The 23,004-nt window shown below is 34.9% G+C and overlaps 1 protein-coding gene across 4 annotated transcripts in view; it reads left to right on the forward strand.

Annotated features, from left to right (window-relative positions):
• Positions 1-23,004, forward strand: part of CADPS2 (calcium dependent secretion activator 2) — a 373,090-nt gene that overhangs the window by 292,554 nt on the left and 57,532 nt on the right. For all 4 annotated transcript variants that reach the window (XM_081331670.1, XM_081331671.1, XM_081331672.1 and 1 more), the window contains 5 exons: positions 6,959-7,114; positions 9,019-9,166; positions 12,820-12,894; positions 19,019-19,102; positions 19,195-19,227. In XM_081331670.1, the coding sequence (XP_081187796.1) occupies positions 6,959-7,114; positions 9,019-9,166; positions 12,820-12,894; positions 19,019-19,102; positions 19,195-19,227 (496 nt within the window). The remainder of the gene's footprint in view (positions 1-6,958; positions 7,115-9,018; positions 9,167-12,819; positions 12,895-19,018; positions 19,103-19,194; positions 19,228-23,004) is intronic.

Below are 23,004 nucleotides of genomic sequence, written 5' to 3' on the forward strand. Positions count from 1 at the left end.
TTCCAACAAGGCAATCCCAACATAAAAGCTTCTCCTGGATGCATCCAGAAGTACTGTACTCGCTAAAACCTGTCATTTAAGTGTACTGTATCCACTAATTTAAAAAATTCAGTAGATTTACATGTACATATAATTGTTGATGCCAATATTTTTTCTGTTATTTATTGTCTCATTTCCTGTAATTGGAGATTCTATTGTTTATGTAGATATAACAAAACCATTCATGCCTAAGGAAGGAAAATTAGAAATTACAGCACTTCCAATAGTATAAAAAAAATATCCAGAATAGCATGGACACATGAAGAGGCGAAGGTTGATTAGTCGACTGGAACATTATGGTGAAGATTACTGTATTTTACATTTTCTTGCATTCTTATTATATTTAACTCAAGACCAAACAAAGCAAGACTTCATTCATACGATTACCAATTTTATAAATGAATGTTTGAAATAAATAGGTAGGCGGGCTGATTTGGATCAGGATTCGTGTACGTGAAGTAGAGGCACTTTAACCCCTTGCCATGTTTAGATTTGATTGAGAAGTGCTATGCTTGTTTTCAAGGTTTATCAAAAGTCAACCTAGTGAGGTTTAGACAGTGGCCACACCTCTGAATAAATAGTTTCATCCACTCCCATTTTTTACTTTCTGAGACTGATTTATGGGATCTATATTGTATTTAGATAAAGATGACATTAGATGTTAACACTTTGCTTTCCAGTATTTCTGTTTCCCATATACAGTATGAAATAAAAAAAACTTTTGAATTAAAAGATATTAAGCACATTTTCAAAATATAGAACATAAGAATTGTGCATTTGTATTACTTAAGATAATGTAAAGTCTTAAAACCATATTTCATCCATCTGATGAAAACCTGAAGAAAGCAACTGAAATAAAGATTTGGGCAATATAGAAAGTAGTTGGAATTTTCCTAGAGTCATTATGGATTTCTCCACTGATTCAGACATTAAGAGTGGGTTCTTAGCCTGCAGTTCAAGAGATAGCAAGATATCAGCTACCTGTGAATAATGGGTCTGCCTCAGTACATCTAGAAGTTGGTTCTGGTCATAAGGGACAAAGCTTAATTTTGAGATAGTGTCACCAGCTAATAAAGGCCAAGCATTGGAGGTTGCTACAGGTCCTCAAATGAAAGAGGCAGCAACATCTCTAATCAAGCAGAATCAAGAAGTATTTTACAGCACTTTCTTGACTCTTTTCCCTTCTTGGAAACAACTTTCTTGTTTTCATGGAAATTTCTGCTAAAGCTGCTTGAAGTCAATTTTACATCTTGAACTCCAAGAAGAATCCATTAGGGTTGCTCAAAAAGCTTAATAAAACTTAAAAATGGAAAATGACAAATTTTGGTGGTGAGATGAGAGATAAACCACACAGAAATAATGTATAAAGTATTCTGACACTGCAGAGATTGATGGGAAAACTGGAGCTCATAATGAGCTGAGATTTGTTAAAGATGCTAACATCAATGAAAAATATGCTTCAGATAAATTCAAAATAAAAAGAATCAGTGCACTAGGTACTCCTAGTTTAAAAGTAGAATCATAGGGCTAGAAGGCACCCGAGAGATCTTCTAGTCCAACCCCACTTCCACCCAAAGCAGGAGACCTCATACCTTCCTGGACAAATGATTGCCCAATCTTTTCTTGAAAACTTCCAGCGATGGAGCACTCACAATTTCGGGAGGCAAGCTGTTCCATTGATTAACTGTTCTCACTATAAGGAAATTTCTCCTTAGTTTCTGTTTGGATCTCTCTTTAGTAAGCTTCCATCCATTGCTTCTTGTCCTACCCTCAGCTGCTTTGGAGAATAAGTCAACTCCCTCTTCACTGTGTCTGCATCAAGTACTGGAAGACAGCCATCATGTCACCCATAATCCTTCTCTTCATTTGGCTAGATATACCAGACATTCCCTTAACCGCTCATAATATGGTTTACCCTCCAACCCCTTATTATCTTTGTTGCTCTTCTCTGCATTCTTTCTAGAGCCTGAACATCTTTTTTGTATTATGCAACCAGAACTGGACATAGTATAGTATGGCCTCACTAGTGCAATATAAAGCAGTATTATTACTTCCCATGAACTTGATGCTGTCCCTCTGTTGATGCAGCCTAGGATTGCATTGTTGTTGTTGTTGTTTTTGGCAACTATAGCACACTGCTGGCTCATAATTAAGTGGTGGTCCATTAGGATATCTAGACCACTCTCATAGTTACTACTGTTAAGCCAGGTACCACCTATTTTATATCAGTGCATTTGGTTTTTTGCATAAGTGCCAGACCTTATTTTTCACACTACTAATTAAGATTAAGTCTTTTACAACAAAAAAGTGTGAGTTCAATCATGCGGTTATGAACAGCAGTATGGAAGAACTGGCTTCAAGCTTGTGATTGATATAAGGAATAATATTTTTTCTGTATGAGATGAAATCTTCAGGGTCACATATATTTCATTCATGGAAATGTAAGTTATTAACTGATTGTTTTGCTGAAGCATTATATATTTGATAAATCCTGGAAAATGCATAAGGGTCAGATGAATGAAGGAAAAATGATATCATTATCGTAAAGAAGAAATCCAGGAAACTATAGACCAGGCATGTCAAACTCGCGATGTCACGTGACATCACACGATGTATTGCAAGTTTTTCCCTATTGCCGGCAATAGGGTGGGCATGGTTTCGGCGTGACGCATCCAGCCTGCAGGCCGGCAGTTTGACATGCCTTCTATAGGCCAATCAGTCTGGTATTAATTCCTGGGATATTTTGGGATGTAGTAATTACCAGAATATCACATGGATCTGTCCAGACCTTCTATTTCCCAAACAAATTTTTTTTCAGTTGGATAATTTTCTTAATATATTGTGGGAATGCTGTAGATGTAATGTATCTTACTTTTAGCAGTATTTTGCTGAATTGTGACTTTGAGTTAAACAGAGATTTTGTGTAAATGTTAAAAAAAAACATTGTAGTAATAATAACAGTTTGATAGTGGAACTAGATACTCAGAAAGTAATGGCTAGTATAGGCAGAGGCTGGACAATTAAGGAGGACTTGATAGCATAACAGTTAAAAGGATACATACCTGACTGAAAAAACAAACTCATTTAATGCTCATCAATGGTTCGTCATTAAAGTGGAATGAGTTATCTAGTGGGGGTGCCACAAGGTTCAGTCATAAGCCCTTTCATCATATCATTCTATTTTATTCTGTTTTTGATCAAAACCTATTTCAAATATTGTGCCATTTGGGCACCAGTTTTTAAGTATCACAAAAATAGTAATGGGTTCAGAGAAAGATAAAGGTGATTAGGGGATTAAAAACTAAGCCCCATGAAGAGAAGTTGAATAAACAGGAACTGTTCAGCTTTGAAAGGACTGAAGTGGATGTAGGAATAAGGATATGTAACTTCTTCAAAAGAAATGCTTCACAGAAATGCATCTTCTTGGCTGTGCACGCTCTTAAATGCAGGTGATAAACAGCTATAAAAACTGGAAAAACAATGGCTGCTTTAATGATTCTAAGAGAAGTGTTTGCTCCAACACATGGTGAAATATTGTTTTTCAGAAGGATGAAGGAATGTTACGCAAATAATTACACTCTGTTTTATATTTCTCCCAAATGAGAATGTGACAGAAATATTCATAACAGTTTGACAGGAGAACCGCAGAGTTTGGGGCTTCCCTTTCTTGAATGGGTATTTTAATTTTGGATTTCCCCGAAACTGGGTTACCTAAATAGCCCCTTATGATTCAGCTGTATAATTAAAAACACGTGACAACTGTTAATCCTCTCAGTCGAGATTGATACCTATATTTAGTTTCTGTTATCATATACTGTATATTTAAATCTTAATGAATTTATTAGTCCTTGGAAATTCAAAGCTTTCATTTTTTGTATTTTAATGCACAATTTACAGAAAGTAATAATTGTTTGATTACTTGTCTTACTTTAAAAAATAATGAAAAAATAAAATTCAGATCAATAAACCAGGGATTTAGAAATGTCATGGAATGACAGAGATACAGATTGTCTTTCTAATTTCTTAAAAATTGTATTTTAAAATATTGTTTAGGATACACATTGAATAATGCATACATGGTCTCTTAGATAAGCAGGATGTTGTATATCTCTGAGAAGGGAATTCTCAGTCCCACTAGCTTGCTCCTTGCCAAGCATGGAGGAGCCCAGCTGAAATAAGATTGGATCCTCTTTTTATGTAACATGTCTGCACACAGACCTGCACAGAACCATGTACACATTTTAAACAATTAATTATAATATTGCTCTTGTGGTAGCATTTCTATTCAAAGAAGTGCTTTTCTTCTGTGCATGGTTAGGAGCAGTAAATGTGTGTTCTTACCTGTCATTACAGTCTCAGGAAAATAATTACTTTGTTTTCAGTTGTTTTTGCTGGCCACCCTCTTTAATGGTACATTTGGGGCATTGTGTATTAAGGTGGAGGAGGTATTAAGAGAGCAAAATGCTATGTGTAGTATTCAGTGTTCTTTTTGATTGGTCCCTTGAGAATCTAGTGCAAAGGATATCTTGGCTAGACGATAAAAGCATGCTGAATTAGAGTTGTCTGAGGAAAACACACTTGAAACAGGAGGGAGTTGGAACAATGTGTTGCAAAAGAAAGAAAGGGTATATAATTAGCCAGGAGAGAAGTTCTCTTTCAAAGATACTCTTTCATTTCCATTCAGTGCTCACTTTTACAGTTCTAAATAAGACCTCTGTGCTAACTCAGAGGCTTGTTTGTAGTATCAGGAATGTAAATGGTCAAGTGAGGCAAGAGGAGACACACATTCCTATGGGTTAATGAGTCCAACAAAATGAGCCAACAAATAAAATTATAGTTTTGAGCTATATTTAACACGATTTGGGGCACTGTGACTCAGTGATTAAGAACCTATCACTCTAAATCAGTTGCCAGGGATCTGGAATTAGGCAGAACCAGTGGTCTCTTAAAGGCATGAAATTACACTTTTGCAATCTGAATTCTTAGGTAATAAATAGCCAAACTTTGAAGTGGAAATACTGCTTTCAAAATGTATGACACTGGCTCTATAAAAATATCAAAGCTGATCTAATTTGTATTTGTCAATTGTGGCATCTTGTAAATCTCAGGACCAGCATAAAATAACTCTAGAAATGTTTTTCCTTTATTGAGAGCTTTACTCAGATTATAAATACTTCACTGGTCTTTCTGGGTTGATGCTTCATCAGACAAAAAACATGCTATATAGATGCTGAAGGCTAACATACATCCTATTTTTCATATACAGCTAATTAGATTGTAGTTCTGTATCTGTAATTCTGTTTGGTTGTTGTTGTTGTTCCTTTGTGCTGGGAGTGATGAGAACTACCTGAAAATTAGGAAACATACAGGGTTTCTGAATGCTCCTGAGTATCTAAGTTTATTAAGAATTCCTCATATCTTGTTCTTCTGTGGAAGCTGGAGATGAATAGGCTGGACACAATTGCATTCTGCATTTGGAATGCATTCTGCCTTCGCCACTACATATGACCTTCACAATAATAAATTCACTTGCCTTCAAGGACTGGGTGAACTTGAACCCAAGCCTATAATGACAGAATTATCATTGGTAAATTCTATAAAATCTGAGGTATAAATAAGGCTAATACTATAGTAATCATATATTGCTTTTTACATAGAACAGTCACAAAAGTCTAAGATTTGATTTCTCATGATAGAACACTATATGACCATGAGAGACTTCAAGTCTAATCAGTGCACATTATGGAAATAGCTTATAACAGAACTAGACTGTTGTTTCTCCATGTCATATAATATATGTGGGTATATGCATAATTCTGTATGTATTTTTGTCATATTTATGTAGTGTATATTAGAGGTGGTGATCCTTTGAGAGCTGTATGCAATGAAATTTCATTTTAATATATGCCGATTAATGTACAAAGTGGCAATAAAGTTATTCTTATTCTTATTCTATTCTATTCTATTCTATTCTATTCTATTCTATTAACAATATTATCAGCAAATACATACATACACATACATGCACATGCACACACATGGACGCACACATGAAATTGAAACATCTGATTGAAAATAACCGGTTGTATCATTTGTAGCAACAAAATTATCATAAACGGCCTGGTATCCTCCCCATCCTTTACTGTGTAATAAATCATTTTCGGCCCATTCCCAGTACTTAGCATGAATAGTAATTTTCCGTCAGACACAACAAACAAGAATTTACACATGTTAAGATTGTAATATTAGTGCTAGTGTTTTGCTTTTGTTTTTTAATAGTTAATTTACTGTTAAGGATGTATTTATGTAGATATGAAATAATATCAGAATTTCAACTTTACCTCTGTAAAGTCCCCAAGAATTGGACCAGAAATGATGATGGAGTCCTGACTTCTTTCTTGACACCATTGACTCCAATTAGGACATTAATGGGATTAAAAGCAGTGCTCCGTGATATTTTTCTGTTGTTATATTGTGGGAGAAAATTAAATGATATTAAGCAATAATGTGCATAAATCATCACCACCAAGTTGTAAAAGTCAGCAGAGTAACTTAGATAAATAAATTCCAAACTTCCATTTTTTTTATCAATATCAAAGCCCTGTCTTAAGATCAGATTGCTTCTTCCTGCTCAGCTCTGTTCGGTTCACACCTGAAATGACATAGCTTCAGTACATTAAATAACCCTACTGCTCATGCCTGAATTGTTCCTTTCTCTCTAAGCTGAAATCAACCACTGTTAGAGCCACACCAGATTTGTATGACAAAGCTACCCAGTAATTACAGCAAAATAATAGTGATCCCAGGTCACTTGTTTATGACAAGTAGCTGAAATGCTTATAAATATAGAAATAGTATTTATAGTATACTTTATCTTGTGCTCTGGTTCAAGTATAATAGTAATTTTTTTGTTTGTTAGTAATGGGTCAGCAACATCAGAAGACCTCTTCTGGAAACTGGATGCCCTACAGATGTTCATCTTAGATCTCCATTGGCCAGAACCAGAGTTTGCCCATCACTTAGAACAGAGACTTAAACTTATGGCTAGTGATATGATAGAAGCTTGCATCAAAAGGTATGTGTTCATAACTTTATATCTAATTTATATAATAATTGTAAAAAAATCAATCCAGATCCAGACTGTAAAGGACCTTTGGGAAGATATTTTAATTAAGAAACAGGTTATATCTCTGGGTAAGTATACTTCCTCATCACTTCTTGGTAGGCCTGATCTGTATAAGAGCACAGGGCAAAGGAAAAATGACTGTTCTGTTTACTTTGCTATGTTCACTATGCATACAAAGGAGACGGATGAATTGAAAGCAAGAATAGGTAGCAACAGATACAGAGCTCCAGTGGAACCTCATTTATGCCACAGGTTTCAGCTGGTACCTATCACGAGTTAATCTGTTAACCCTTTGAGGTAGTCCAGATAAAAAACACAACTATGAGTACTAACTCTATCTTTATTGCATGGTTACATTGACAGAATCTTGCAAGTCTGAAACTATTTCTTTCCTTTTACTATCTAGAAAACTAGGGAGGGTCCCTTCTGAAATGCTTCCCTTCCCTCCTATGGCTGAGATATCTTATATGATAGTTGTCTATAGTCTGTGGCTCTTTCTCTCATCTCCTAAGATCATTTCTATATATCATTACATGGTGACAAATCTTTTAGGGCTAACATTCAGAAATGCATACTGATTGCCTTGGTTTATGTACTGGAGGGGCAAGGGGACTATAACTCACAGTCTCCCTTTTCCACACTGGCGCCTTAACCATTAGACCAAAATTAGCACCAGATGCTAATGTTCTGTTTCCATATATGTCCTTCAATTTCATGGATTACTTTGTATTGCTTAAGCTGATAAGCCAATCCATTGAAGCAAAATTTCCTGCACAAAACTTTCCTCTCTGTCCCACAATGCCAAGTGACAACTCCGCATATTATGGAGTTTTAGCACAATGTGTTCATGGTTCTTGGAATGTTCAGCAAGAAATGCTCCTCGAGTTGGGATTCAAATCCTGGCATTTACACATAAGTAGGCTTTATGTAAGTAGCATATGGTGAATTTTCTGACAAAATGGCAAAATGAACCCCAATCACTACACATGAAGAAAATGAAGATTCTTAGAAAAAGTATTCAATAGTATCCTCCATTTTCAAGCTCTTGAAGAACTTATTGTTTTTCAGGTTACTAATACAAGCTAGAGCTAAACAAATGACTGAATGAATAGGCAGAAGTAAAAACATTTCATGATAAATTGTATATATTTGATTATTGAAGTCATGCACAAGGACTCTACATCATGACTACTATAAATATCTTCTGAAAGAATGGTAGCAGTACATATGGACTGGTCAGACTAGCCATATTTCACCATGCTGCCATAAACACAGTGTCCTGGTACAATTATGATATTAGATTCATCAAGCAGAGGAAAGTATAATATGTCCACTGATCTTTAATTGTTTCTGGTGTTAATCATTCTACCATAATCTATTCTTGGCTTCACCATGCCAGTTATTTCTGAATTATACCTCTGTGGGAGTTATTTGTGTAAAGGAACAATTATTATGCTTTTTCCATCTATTCCCCTGCTCATTTAAAATGTGCCACATGTTCTGAAACTCTTTAACATTTTTAATTGTCAGGAATCCTTGAATATATTATAATGGGGTCTATGATCAGCTTTTGTTAATTTGAAATTTGTGCAGAAAACATTCAACAATCTGTGCTTTATCTGGACTATGCTTCGACAAGCAGCTATTTTGTTAAATCAGTATCTAACCTTGAGAGGACTATCGGAATTTAGAACTTATAAATATGATAATCACATTAGTTAATGTAACACGCATCTAAACATTTCATATTTGCCTTTCACATGTTTTCACTGAATTCCCCTTTTCATTTAGTTTATTTAAAATATGACTGACAAATCTTTCTATTTCTGTAAATCCCATGTTTCAATTAATAGAACAAGAGCTGCTTTTGAACTCAAAGTGCAGAAGACAAACAAATCAACAGATTTGCGAATTCCTTCTTCTGTATGCACAATGTTCAACGTACTAGTTGATGCCAAGAAGCAAACTGCTAAACTTTGTATTCTGAATGGTGGGCAGGAGGTAAGAGAATTCCAGCAGGAACATTCATGATGACAAATCTTAATAAAGATGCAAAAGGTTTCAGGGTAATTTTATGCCAAACATTAATTCATTTGTGTGTTTGTGTGTGAGATACACACTTACACACAAACACAAAAAATTAATTAATTTAAAAATTAGGACCAAGTTACATATTATTGGGTATACATATGAGTCATGAGCTGCAAGAAAATGATAGCTTCAAATAGAGGAGTCTGTCTTTTCTTGCAAACCATTCCCCACAAAATACCAAAGAGAGGCCATAAAAGGGGCAAATGCTTCTGTTGAACAGGAGATGAAAATGCCAGAACTTGCTTCCTCCAAGAAGCATTGGTAACTACCAAACCAATTAGAGCACAGATCTTTCTTGGGTTTTTCAAATTCACAATGCTACAGTACCATACTGTTTTACTTTGCAGTAAATTGTGCTATTTATGTGCATTTATCTTTGTAGCCATCTTTGTTGTATTCTGTTTTTATTTAAACAAGCTTTTCATTAAGTCAGCTAAGATTGCTGTTTTCTATATTATTTTATAATTATTTTCACAATTTTTTTCTCAATTTTCTTCTTTTGGGGGGGCTTTCGGGGTATCAACCAGTTTGCAAATCAATGGGTAAGTTCATTACTTTAAATTTTGTTTTTGTTTTTTTTTCCAAAGTGTTTCTATCTTTACTTGCTTTGGGTAGAATTTATAATTTCTGATTATATATCCCTAAACAAAATGAAAACAGACCTAGACAATGTAGTTCAAGGGAATCATTTTTCCCAATTGTTGATTGAGTAAAAAAAAATTGGCAGATAATTATGCAAAACTGGGGAATGTCACATATATTTTCATATGAATATGAAAGAACAGAAGACTTATCACTGTATTAGTTGGACTTCTCAAAACATACCATATACTGCATTCTAAAGGATTCTTCCTAATCCTAAAATGATTTATTTATAGCATCAAGGTTGAAGCTAATCTTTGCTTTTCAGCAAGAATGTAATAAATGTAATCATTTTTTTCTTCACCCATTTGGTTGTTTTCTAAAATATCTTCTAATGTGTTCTCTATGGAATGTAAAATGAAACACACACACCCTTCTCAATTAAGCAAGTACCTATCTGGAGTTGGAGAAAAATCTGTCTTCCTTTTGGGTAATTATGATCAATGGAAAAGCAAAAGTTATCAGCTCTCCTTTGCAACTTTCAAACAAACAAAAACCTTTCAAAACGGTTTTGCTTTTCATTAGTGCTCTATCTGCCATTCTCAAACCCACCACTTTCTCATTTTTATTAACCTTTCATTATTCAAACAACACTACAATTATCATGTGTGTCCCAGTGTCAGTGGGAGGACTTTGCTTTTGCTTTATCTGACCATCTGTCTGACCATCTACATCTTTTATCATATTCCTCTCATGTCATGTCTTAATTAATTCTTTGTTGTAGTTTTTTAAAAGAATCCCCCAAATTTTTCCAATATCAGATAATCAAATCAAATCATTATTACAGTCACAGACCAGCATACAGATATCAGATAATGCAATCTACTCTATTTAAGTGTCACTATAGGCAAAACAGGTTGTAGCTTTTCTTAGATTTTACAAGAATCAAACTCTAATCTCAAAGAAGGAACCTATTAAACCAGCAGTAGGTCTTTGCAAGCAAAATGTTAGATCCAGAGGAGCAAAAATGCCTAATCAGGTGATTTGCACACCTTTATTCAGCAAAACCTGACAGCAATGTCTACATTTATAATTACATTATATATGGGCACTTCCTCACAGCATTGTTCCTACTTCCCAATCCTTTTAAAACAGACCACTGTTACTACTTCTAATGATATGGAATACTAAAATATGAGACAATCACAGTATTTCTGCTAATAGGAAATAGGACTAATAGGAGGATGCCATTAATTAATTCAATCAGTGCCCCAAAATGGAGGGGAAATCAATTGATATATTATGCGCTTCCCCCCCCCAATTTGACATTTTCAAAATTTTTATGTGTGTCTAGTGAGTATTTATGAAAGGGTGAAATTGCACAGCTAACTAGCTATCATTCCTATCATTTATTTAAAAAAATCCCATTGAGATCTGTGAATATGATATCATAACCATCAACTTTGCAATTAGATACTTTTCCTTGGCAACTGTTGAAATGACAAAGGGGAATAAGTTCTGAACAGCAAGCATTGGTACTCATTGTAAGGACACCTTCCAACAACTACCATTTCCACTGCACTAAATATCCAAAATCCTTCAGTCTTTCATGTAACAGAAAAGCAGCCAGAATTAGAAAGCCATCCAGCCTGGCATTTGTCTCTCCCATTGCAGAAGGAGAGAAGAAAACACACCATTTTCTGTGATTATAATCTTGACATGATTATTCTAGTGACAGTTGTAGCTATGGGTTACATTATAGCATGTGGAACTCTTTGACATCACATATCCTACAGAAAGTTTGGGCTTAGCAGAGCTGTAGGGCCAGCACATTTGAAGGTTAGGGGTTAGGGAAGGTTGATAGCTTCAGTAGTTTGCCTAGATAAACCAAGCACTGGGGATCATGCTTAACATACTTTTCTTAAAAGTAGTTACTATATGTAACACTTTGAAAAAGGAAGTAAATTGCCTTCAGGTACCCTAAATTTCAGAAGAATATGCCATGGGCTCTTACAAAGTTGAGTGAATGTTTAGACTGATGCTGGCTGTTCTTTATTCAAAGCATTATGCTGTTGCTGATTCATGTAGCCTTGAACCATCAAGATAGGGTTAGTCTTTATAAGACACATTTTTTGTGAAGTGGGCTAGTGGAGCATTCTTTGCTTTCAAACAAATGTTCTGATGGAAGAATTACTTTTTTGAATGAATATATGTTCAGAATAAAAGAAAGAGCCTTTGCTCCCACAAATTGCAGGATGGACGCTTGCTTTATTATTATCAAAAACAGAATGTGAAAGTCTTTCAGATTTAAAATGTGTTTCTTAAAGAAAATGTTTTCATTAGTGAGAAAAAGGCAGTAGTAGAAAGATGGAGAGCGGCAACTGATTTAGCTATTATATATTTTATGGTTGAGTAATTTATTACCATCCTTCAGGTTTTCTGATTAATTTTTTATTTTTTGCCCATTTTAGAGCAGATTGTATAGGAATTGTATAACCTGCAGCTCACTTCACTCTTAAAAGGGTTTTTTGAAGAGCAAACAATTGGCCACTCATTTTATTTCTGAAGAACATAACATGTGAATGAGAGTTATCAGACAGAAAGTGGTTTATTTACTAAATCTTCTTCTCGTCTTGCTTTTGCAGCTAAATCAGCCCTTCAGGGGTAGAGGAATACATAGCTACCTTAATTACATAGAAGACAAAAATATCCTTCACATTCCTTTTCTTGCATAAGACCTTGCTGCATCTAAATAATAACCCCATTAGCTGCTTAACTCAAATGCATAGATGGGAAATTTTTCTGGATATTGTATGAAAGAAAGTAATTTGTGGGTGGATCATTTTCAAGGCTTTATTCCTTTAATAATTTTAAATAACTCTGATCTGTCGGTTTTTGTACCTTTGTGCAAATGTGACTTATGACAAATAGCATTGTGCTCATTTAATATACTAATGCTACTTTGGTTTTCTGAACCACAGCAACAATATCATTCGAAAATTGATGATTTGATTGAAGAAACCATGAAAGAAGTAATTTCACTTCTTGTTTCAAAGGTAAATATTATTATTTTTTTCAGAAAATTTGCACTTGGGGAGAAAAATAAAATATCCATATCTGCTTCTTATAAATAATTTTTTTTAATATTTTCCATGTTCCTGTTTTTAAAGTAAAATAAGGACTAACACTCCATGAGATCATCCAGATACTTATAAGTGTAAATTGGATTCAAATTTGAACAAATCTTTTTATGCAATATCTATTAAGCAGATACGATTGTCTTATCTTTTATGCTACAGTGCCTTAATTAATTAACAGCATTTAATATGACCACATTTTTACTATCCCAAGATTAGCTTTAATTAGATAAAAGAAATTCTGGTTTGCTGCATCTTGCAGTGAAGGAAAGTATGTTTTCAGTCTCTTCAAAAGATTTTTAAGCCTACTTTTGGTTACGCATTTGTTCTTATATGAAAAAGTTCAAAAGACATTGGCTAATCTGTTTTTAATCTTTCTTGTTTGAAATGTTGCTATTCAGTTTTTCTGCTTTTATGTACACTCTTTATCTAATTCTGACAGTTTGAGGATACATCAAATAATAAGGGTGCTGGTGGGCTGAGATAGGAGGCAAATGACAACACAAATATGATGACATCATAACACAAATGCTGCATTTTATATTGTTATATTGTTCCCATCGCAGTTGTTATGGGCATTGCTGAGGGATGGATGGGTGGATGGATGAAATTAATGAGAGTCTTGGAATGGAAAGTAATAAATTGCACTGGATACGAATGACTATGAATGTTAGGGGGAAAAGATGTGCAGTTACCTGGGTTTTTTTAGTACAGTTCTAGCATCTGTCCGTAGCCTGAAAATGCCATTAAAGTGAAAAGGTTAAGGTGGCCAACTTCAAAGAGGAACTTTGGAGATGCTCTTGTGGAAAAGAGGGAAGACCACAGCTAATTCCGTGTCCTTAAGTCTTAGGAAAAAGCAGAAGAGGAAATTTATTCATAGTTCCATACAACAGAAAGCACTGTGTTTATGGAAGGAAAGCTCTTCAGATAGCTCTTCAACATACACTGGGATCTTGTGTCAGTGAACACAAGCCCTGGGCCAGAAGGCTAGCGGAACTCCTTGTTCGAGGGTTATTATACACTGCCCTAGGAATGCTGTATTTTAATTTGGGTTGATATTTTTTATTAGTGTTTGAAACTTACTGTTTCAAACACTCTAAATTGTGTGTCAAATGAACAGCCATGCAAATAAATAAAATAAAGGTGCAAAGCACAAGAATGGGGGCCATCATTTTCTCTCTTCCATAGGAAGAATATGAGCAAATTTATATGTTTAGTTCTAAGAGTTTTATAATGTATTAAGATTTAAATTACTTTTGCATTCAATTTTACATGATCTTAAAGGGGAGCTTCAGTAACATTAAACTTTTGTTTCTCATCATTAAGGGGAAAAAAGATTTTAGGTCCAAGGAGTAACAATAGATCTCTGTTGGAATATCATATAAAATTGGAATCAGATAACCACTTCTTGCATAATATTTTTATGTTGCCATAAGTCAAATCTTTTCCCTAGATTTCCAAGTGACTGCAAAACCATGATAATACTTCATTTTTGCTTTGTATCCAACATATTTTGATATATTGGTTAGATTTCTATCCTGCTTCCTTTTAGTAGCTCAAAGCACCATGTCCAGCACTCCCTTTGCAAGTTTTTCATGACCATATTTCAAGACTGGTCAGGTAGAGACAGTGGTTCACTCAAAACCATCCAGTGAGCTTCCATGGCTGAGGACAGACTTGACCCAGTCATAAGCATCTTCACCATGAAATAGATTCATTCTATGTAACTGGATTCTTACCTTTTATAAACGTTGTCAAATATTAATTTTAATTTAGCAAATTAAATTCAACAAAATAAAACAATTCCAGAAATTCAGTTTGAACTAGCAAGAGTAATTTTTCAAAATGCTAGTTCAAATTGAATTCCTGGAATTGTTTTATTTTGTTGAATTTAATTTGCTAAATTAAAATTAAAATTTGACAACATTTATAAACATTTATGTCATCATAGATGAGGATTTCTATACTGACTGACTTGCTAATAGGAGGCCACAGAATTACAGTAGTGCGATGAATAAAGAAGTGCCTTTAGTCATACATTCATTTACTTCTAATCCCTCTCATTTCTTCTTCTGTAACTATCTTTATGATGATATAAAAAGAAAGATATATAAGAAGGAAGAATGTGTATTAAATGTATAAAGATATAAGAAAAACAGAATAAGATAAGCTCACTATTATCACTCTGTTAAACCGTTAGGGTCTTTGATTGCTGCAAGGTGAGACTTTCAAATCCTTACAGAGAACAAGAAATATGACACTGTTATGACACTGTTAGAGTGGCCATTAACAACGTGCCAGATGGAATTTTGTCCTGTCCTCTCACTCCTGTGTTCTAGGAATGTGATTTAGATGTCAAGCAATTACTCTACAAAATATTTATAAAATTAGTCATTCTATTATTATAAACATTTTGCAGTTACTTTGACAATGAGTAATGTTCTCATATAAATATTTTTATTCATACATGTTTTTAAATATACTCTCTTTACTGTATGTTTTCAAAGTGTGATAAGGTTTAATTATTGTTTGTATCACATAGAATTTCCAAAATAAGAACAACAGAATTGTTGACCTATTTAGTTTGGGTTTATTTATGTTTAAAATAATTGTGATGATTATTTTAGAAATTGGCTGTATTCAGAGTCTAAGCATATATTCTGATTAGTGGATTACAAATATGACTTTTATTACAAAAAGGAAATAAGAAAGGCATAATATAATTCCTCTTAATATTTTGTACACAAAAGAGAAAACTATAAATAATTCTATTTTAATTAAGAGTTTTGTGGGGTGCTTGATGCTCTCTGAACTTGGTTGCTTTCTTGCAGATGTTTCATTACCAATCTGAGTAAAATCATCGGTGCTTAGAAAGGAATGGGGTGTGCTTTCAGTTTATGTACTTGTGGCTGCCCTTTTAGTGTTGGTGGAAGTGTTCTTGGTGGTTCCTTGATTAGACTGTTGTTTACAGTTAGCTTGTTTGTCTGAGTTGGCAGTTCCTTGATTGGGGTATTGGGATAAACATCTCCTCTCCAGCAAGTAACACCCAGATAAGCAGAATTTAACACCAAAATTAATACTAGACCCACAATCAAGGTGTAAACAATACTCCAATCAAGAAATTGCCAATAAAGAACGTGAACAATAGTGGAAAAGATTTGATGAAGAAACATAAAGGTAAAGGTTCCCCCGCACATGCGTGCTGGTCGTTTCCAACTCTAGGGGCCGGTGCTCATCTCCGTTTCAAAGCCGAAGAGCCAGCGCTTGTCCGAGGACGTCTCCGTGGTCATGTGGCCGGCATGACTAGACGCCAAAGGCGCACGGAATGCTGTTACCTTCCCACCGTAGTGGTCCCTATTTTTCTACTTGCATTTTTACGTGCTTTTGAACTGCTAGGTTGGCAGAAGCTGGGACGAGTAACAGGCACTCACTCTGTTACGCGGCACTCGGGATTCGACCCGCCAAACTGCCGACCATCTGATCGACAAGCTCAGCGAATAGCACACTTTTGTTTCTTTCCTTTTGACTATTCTGCTAAACAAACTTCAGCTCCTAATTCCTAATTAGTTCCTAATTTCATCCTAATTTGATTTTATTTTATTATGCGTATGCACACATTGCTGTGTTCAATGATCCATTGTGGTAAGTAGAATAGTTTATAAGTAAATAAATAAATAGTGATTCATCTACATGGTGAACACTGAAATGAACATTGATAGCGACCTATCAGTCACAGAAAATATGGAGTCAGTAATATGCTCTGAAATTGTCTGTTTTTACAACCTGGTTCTTTCTATATCTATTAGTCTATAGTTGAACTAATCTTCAGATAGTGTAATGTCAAAGGCTGTTAGGAATGGTAGTAACTGGAAAAGACCAGGTTGGAGAAGACTACTACATGGTTATTTTATTTGTTAAGATGGAAAACATGGGCCACCAAAAGTTTCTAATAACTCTCAACATTTGCTTGGTAGAATTCATGAAAGCTGAAATTCAATAAAATTGAATGAAAAAAACATGCACAACCTTGAAAGAGTTTGAGGATTCTCCCACTGCAATTAGCCATTTGCTTTATATTGTTCACATTTATTCAGTAAAAGCGAAGTTTCTAAGAAGGGAGTCCATAATGGTGTATTCTCCTTTGGTTTTGCTATAGCTATCATAATCTTGTAACAGAAGAGCCATAACAGTTTCACAACAGCATTAACTGAATAGATTTACTCCATTTATATATAGAAGTATTGCTTCTTTTAAAGTTTATGAGTCATTCAATGTAGCTGGCTACTATTGAAACCAGTGCAATATAACATTATAAATAACAATAAGAGTTACATAAAAAGGGTTACATATTTTTTTAAAAAAACATACATGATTAATATGTACAGTAGTGAAATTTTTCCAATTGTGCAATTAGTACTTTTGCATTTATTTATTGCAAGATTTATAAGGCCACCCAATTCCAACTGTGTGATTCTGGGACAAGATAATTAATTGATGAAAGTGACCAACCAAAGCAGGAAGTTCCTTAGTTGTGGATATTATTACAGTAATTCAAATTTCTTGTAGTTGTCTAACTTCCAATGGATTCTGTCATCAACATTCTTTTGTGCTGTCTGCTTTGTATACCCATAAAAGTAACCTAAGAAGTTAAGAAATTCTTTACATGTTTAATTTGCATTGTGTTACTGGTGCTTAAAATTAATACCACTGAAATAGTAGGTATTGTTTTTTGCTTGATTGTTTGCCTGGTGTTAATCCCTGCTCATCTGGATGTAAAGTTGTTGGAGAGGGTATGTTCTGGTCTTTTTGTTTCCCTCTTGGCTTTTTTTATTGTCTCTTTTGAATGGTATGTAAATATGGTTTATCTCCATGTGTCTATTAATATCTAATTTGGTTAAATATCAAGCTTCTAGAAATTCCCTATCATTTTTTTAATTTGTTTTGGTCCAGAATGCTTATTGGTGGGAGGCACAATGGTTAAAGATATTGAGTTTATCAGCTGGAAAGCTGACTGCCCAGATTTGAGACTCAAGTGCTGTGCGACAGGGTGAGCCCTCATTACTTGCCTCATCTTCTGCCAATCTAGCAGTTCAAAAGCATGCAAATACAAGTAGATTAATAGGTACCATTTCAGTGGGAAGATAACAGCATTTTGTGCACTTCAACATATAGTCATGCTGGGTACAGGACAATACCAGCTCCCTTAGCTAAGAAAAGGAGATGAGCACCACCCCCTAGAGTCAGACACAACTGGACAGGGCAAACTTTTACCTTTCTTTAAGATGCTACTGTAGGTGAATCTGTCCAGGTGTTGTGAGATTAAGGAATTTTTATCACCAAAACTGGCAGGGCAAGCTACTATCTATAAATGGGAGCAAGCTCCACACAGATGATGTTACCTAGTTGGGTAATGAAATGTCTACAGACAAACAACCAAGCTCGGAAAGCATCAAGTACTCCATACATCTAACTAAGGAATTGGCAGTAGCTATTATCTGGCACAATATATAAGCCATAAAGGAAAGGTCTCCCCTCTCCACAGCCTTCTGTAGCTGTTTAAAGTAATTTCAAAACTTTTTACACATTACGAATATGGCACAAACAATTATTGGAAGTTCACCTCCTTCTATTCAGGACATAGCATATAAGTGATGCTTGAGCAGAGTCCGCAGTATTGTCTGGGTTGCTACACAGGAGGCTTTGTGGTATCCGAAGCAGAACATCCAGATTCAGTCACATTTGTTCCACATAGCATCAACCTTGTGAACTCTCAAGTTTCCTCTTTCCGCTGTGCATTCAAAACGGACAGTGATTAATATTTGTGTGTGTGTGTGTGTGTGTGTGTGTGTGTGTGTGTGTGTACTTAGGTATGTGTCTGTGTGTATGTATAGCATGTGTATTTGTGTGTTAAGTATGTTTATGGGTAGATATATACTTTGTTTTGAGAGCAGGCAACAGAGAGTTTATTTTTAATGTGGGCCAGTGTGCTCATAGTAAAATTGACAATAAAGGTCAATCTCTTATACTGTGTTTCTTAATATAGTTTGTTGCAGTGCTAGAAGGTGTGCTCTCTAAATTATCAAGGTATGATGAAGGCACTTTCTTCTCGTCAATACTTTCATTCACTGTAAGTACAACTATTAAATAACGATTTGAAAAATCCATTATGAGCCTATAATACCAAGTGATATTTATTTTCTACTTTTACATTTTCTAAAGGTAAAAGCAGCTGCAAAATATGTTGATGTTCCTGTAAGTATTTTTTTTAAAATATGAATGCAATAAATTAATTGCTCTCTACTCTGTGTACTTTTTCATGTATTATCATTGCATTTTCTTTTAAAGGTTGGTTATAGTTACACATCATGTATTTAAGCAGATCATTCTTGCCCCTAGAGGGCATTTCATTTCCCTTAAGCTACTACAAAGTCTCAAAGCAAAGCTTTGAAATTCAGATTACTCTCAGTGTACTTTTTCAGTTGTGCAGGAGTGAGGATTGTAACCTAGAAACTGTGTCATGGGGGAAATTTTGTCATTTGGGTGTAATTGTTCCTAGGTTTAGCTCACTAGAGTTTTTATGAAAGTGAACAGTTTATAATTATATTCTATGTCCATGAATATCTGTGTATATATATCATAATTTTAGGTATCCCTGTTGCATTAAATAAGCATACTGTATAAGGTTCTCCAAGTGTGGAGCTCATATTTTTCAAGCACTAAAAATATCAAGATGTATATATCCTGTTCCAAATAGATATTTCTTTTCAATTTGTAGTCATACTCTTTTTTTCATGTTGTATTTTACAATATCAAGTATAAACTATGAGTGACGCAGTATAAAAAGAATTTGTAGAATGTTTTTCTGAATTTACCTACCTTTTTCCCTTGCCTAAAACTCTTTTGGAAAATTCTGGGACTTACTGTTATTAAACTCAGTGTTATGTAGCCAAATACATAAACTAGAAGGGCTTCAAAGTAGGAAAATATCATTTTTATATTTTAAAACATATTTATAAAATTTTAAATAGTAAAGCTTTTTTCCTACCTCTAGGTTGAACTATTATTTGCAAACCTGTGTTTCCTGTTTTCTTTTTCTAGTCCTGTTTTATTTCAAGTTGCAATTAATAGAGTCGAAGTTCTGGGTACATTAGATATTGTAAGATGTCATTTTGAAAACTTTTTTTATCAGTGATGGTATGCCATTTTTTGAAACCAAAGTATTGCAAACCCCATGTTCAACCATACAGATCAATCTATTGTTTCTTTAGTGTAAAATTATGTTGGCCTCATTGTTATTTTGAGATGGTACAATCTGTCCCTTTAGGATATCAAGCTCTGTGGCCCATGGCACTGGCCATCTCTTCAAATGGACCAGATATATGACAAACAAAATCTCAGGCTGGAGTCAACGGTCAGAGTAGCTCCATGATCAAAGCTGGTAGAAGTCAAGCTTTAGGTTTGCATTGAAAGTAAAGGCAGCTGAAAGCAGGTATATGTTGTTCTTAGCATTTGTTCTACTTGGTTGCAGGATCCACCTGTTTTATACTGCACTTACTTTCAGCCTGATAACAGTTAGGGCTGGAGAGAATGACTGGTCCAAGGTTGCTGAGTTGGCTTCCATGCCTAAGAGGAGATTAGAATCTGCATCTCTTTGTTCATAAACACTACACAACATTTGCTTTCTGAAAGCAGCAACATCAAATGTGGTGAGGGGGGAAGCAGAGTCCAAGATCCAGGTTATTTTCCAAGAAAAGGAAGCAGGAACTCGTTTCTCCTGGAAATGGGGCGGGGGGGGGTGGTGGTGTAAAAAGGTTTCTTAGAGGCTTTTTTTGATAAGGGTTGGTGCACTATGACCTGCACTGGATGTTTATGTAACAAGTTATTAACTGTGTCTCCTGGTCCTAGCTTAAAGCTTTAACTACTACATTGCATTGCCCAACTATGATATAATTAGTTAGCATATAACAATGATTCCACAATGCTTCAGAATTTCAGGGGCATTCCACTCCACTGCTTTATATATACAGGGTCCAGAAAAGAGCAGTCCTTAAGTATCACTTGTATCAAATTCTTCTTTGTGGGCATTGGGAAATTAAAAGCAGCAAATAATAGTTACATGAGAAAAGAGGAAAAAATATTCTCTGCAAAATATATGGCAGAGAAATGCAGCAATGGATCAAATGAAGAGGGAATTTGGAGAAACCTATGTATATAGTACTTCACAATTCAAATTGGATTGAGGGGTACTTGGTGCTCTCTGAGTTTGGTTGTTTTCTTGCAGATGTTTCATTACGAAAAGTAAGTAACATGTGGTAATAAGGAATGTGGTTTGTTCTCAATTTATATTCTAGTGAGTTACTCTGTCAGCGTTGGTGGGAATGGTCTTGGGGTTCTTTGGTTGGGCTGTTTACTGTTAACTTGTTTGACAGTTCCTTGAGTGGGGTATTATTTATCTGATTGTTGGTCTGATGTCAATCTTGGTGGTTAATCTATGCTAACCTGGATGTTGATTGCTGATGGGAAAGTGTTTTGATCTTTTTGTTTCCTTTTCGGCTTGATTGTCTCTTTTGCATAATATGTAGATGTTATTTATGTCTATGTCTTTTGTCCGAGTGCCAGGCTTTCGGAAATTCTCTAGTGTTGGTCTAGGATGGTCACGGTTTCCCAGTTGAAATTATGGCTAAGTTTGTCCATATGCTGTGAAATTAAAGAGTTTTCATGGATGTGTTAGGGTTCATGGATGTGTTCTGTTTGCCCTAGGTCAGGGGTGTCAAACCTCTGGCCCGCAGGCCGCATGCGTCATGCTGAAACTGTGCCCACTCCATTGCTGGCAATGGGAAAAAAGTTGCGAATCATCTTTGCATGTCACGTGATGTTGCAAGTTTGACACCCCTGCCCTAGGTAGTGGCTGTAGCAGTCTTTACACTATATGTTATTGTAGATGACTCCTGTTTTTTTCTTCTAGGGCTGATGAGTCTTTTGGTTTACTTAGGATATTTTGGAGGGTTTTAGTTGGTTTTGTGTACTACCCTGATTCCATGTAGTTGTAGACATCTGTTGGTGGTTTCTGAGATGTATTGTAGTGTTATTCTTTTTATGGCTTGTGTTGGTTGTGTTATATTGGATTGAGTGGTCAAGCGCTTTTTGATAAAGTTGCATGGATAATCCATTTTGTTGGAAGATGTTGTATAGATTATTTGTTTCCTTTTTCAGGTGTTCATGGGTGCTGCAATGTGTTTGTGCTAATCTAAATAGAGTTCTTATACAGTTTTCTTGCAGGTTATTACTTTGATAGTGAAACACTTGACTGGATTGTTTGGAAAGAAATGATGCTACAAAAAATAGTACTTTGTACTCTGTAGCTCAGCTATCAGATTCTGTAGAGTTCATACATCATTTCTTCACATTCATGTGCGCACACATGAATGTGATCTTTTTATGTTGGGTCATGGGGTCATGTTATCTAGGGTCAGTGCAAATATGCTGTATATGGTTAGAATCCAACAATTCTTTTTGAACAAGAAGTTGCCATAATCAGGATTTGAACAGCATCAGTGGGAAAGGATAGACAACCATTCCTTGTCACTCTAGTAAGTGTATATTTGTAACTTTTGTGTTTAAGAATACAATTTACAATATTAATTTGGAGCAAAACATTAATATATTTCTCCAAATCAATCCTTAATTGATTATTTTAAAGTCTTTTTTAAAACATAATTTAGCAAATAATACCCTTCATGACTTACTGTTTCATCAAAACTGTACATATTTATTTAACATTTATTTATTGATATTTAGGCTTATCTTGGAGGTAATCAATAGGCATTCATTTATGTTGAGACCAGCATCTATATCCATTTCTTTCTTAATAGCACTCCTGTCAGTTTTCTCATAAAGGACTAGTAATAGTTTATCCCCTCTGCAGGGGTGAGGAATTATTAACTTGATATGCACCCAGAAATTTGTAACTTTCTTTTCAAGATTTGATTCTCCTGGATTATGGCTAGATTGTAAATGAACATAAATGAA

This window comes from Vipera berus (assembly GCF_964194415.1).
Source record: "Vipera berus genome assembly, chromosome: 6".
Lineage (NCBI taxonomy): Eukaryota > Metazoa > Chordata > Lepidosauria > Squamata > Viperidae > Vipera > Vipera berus.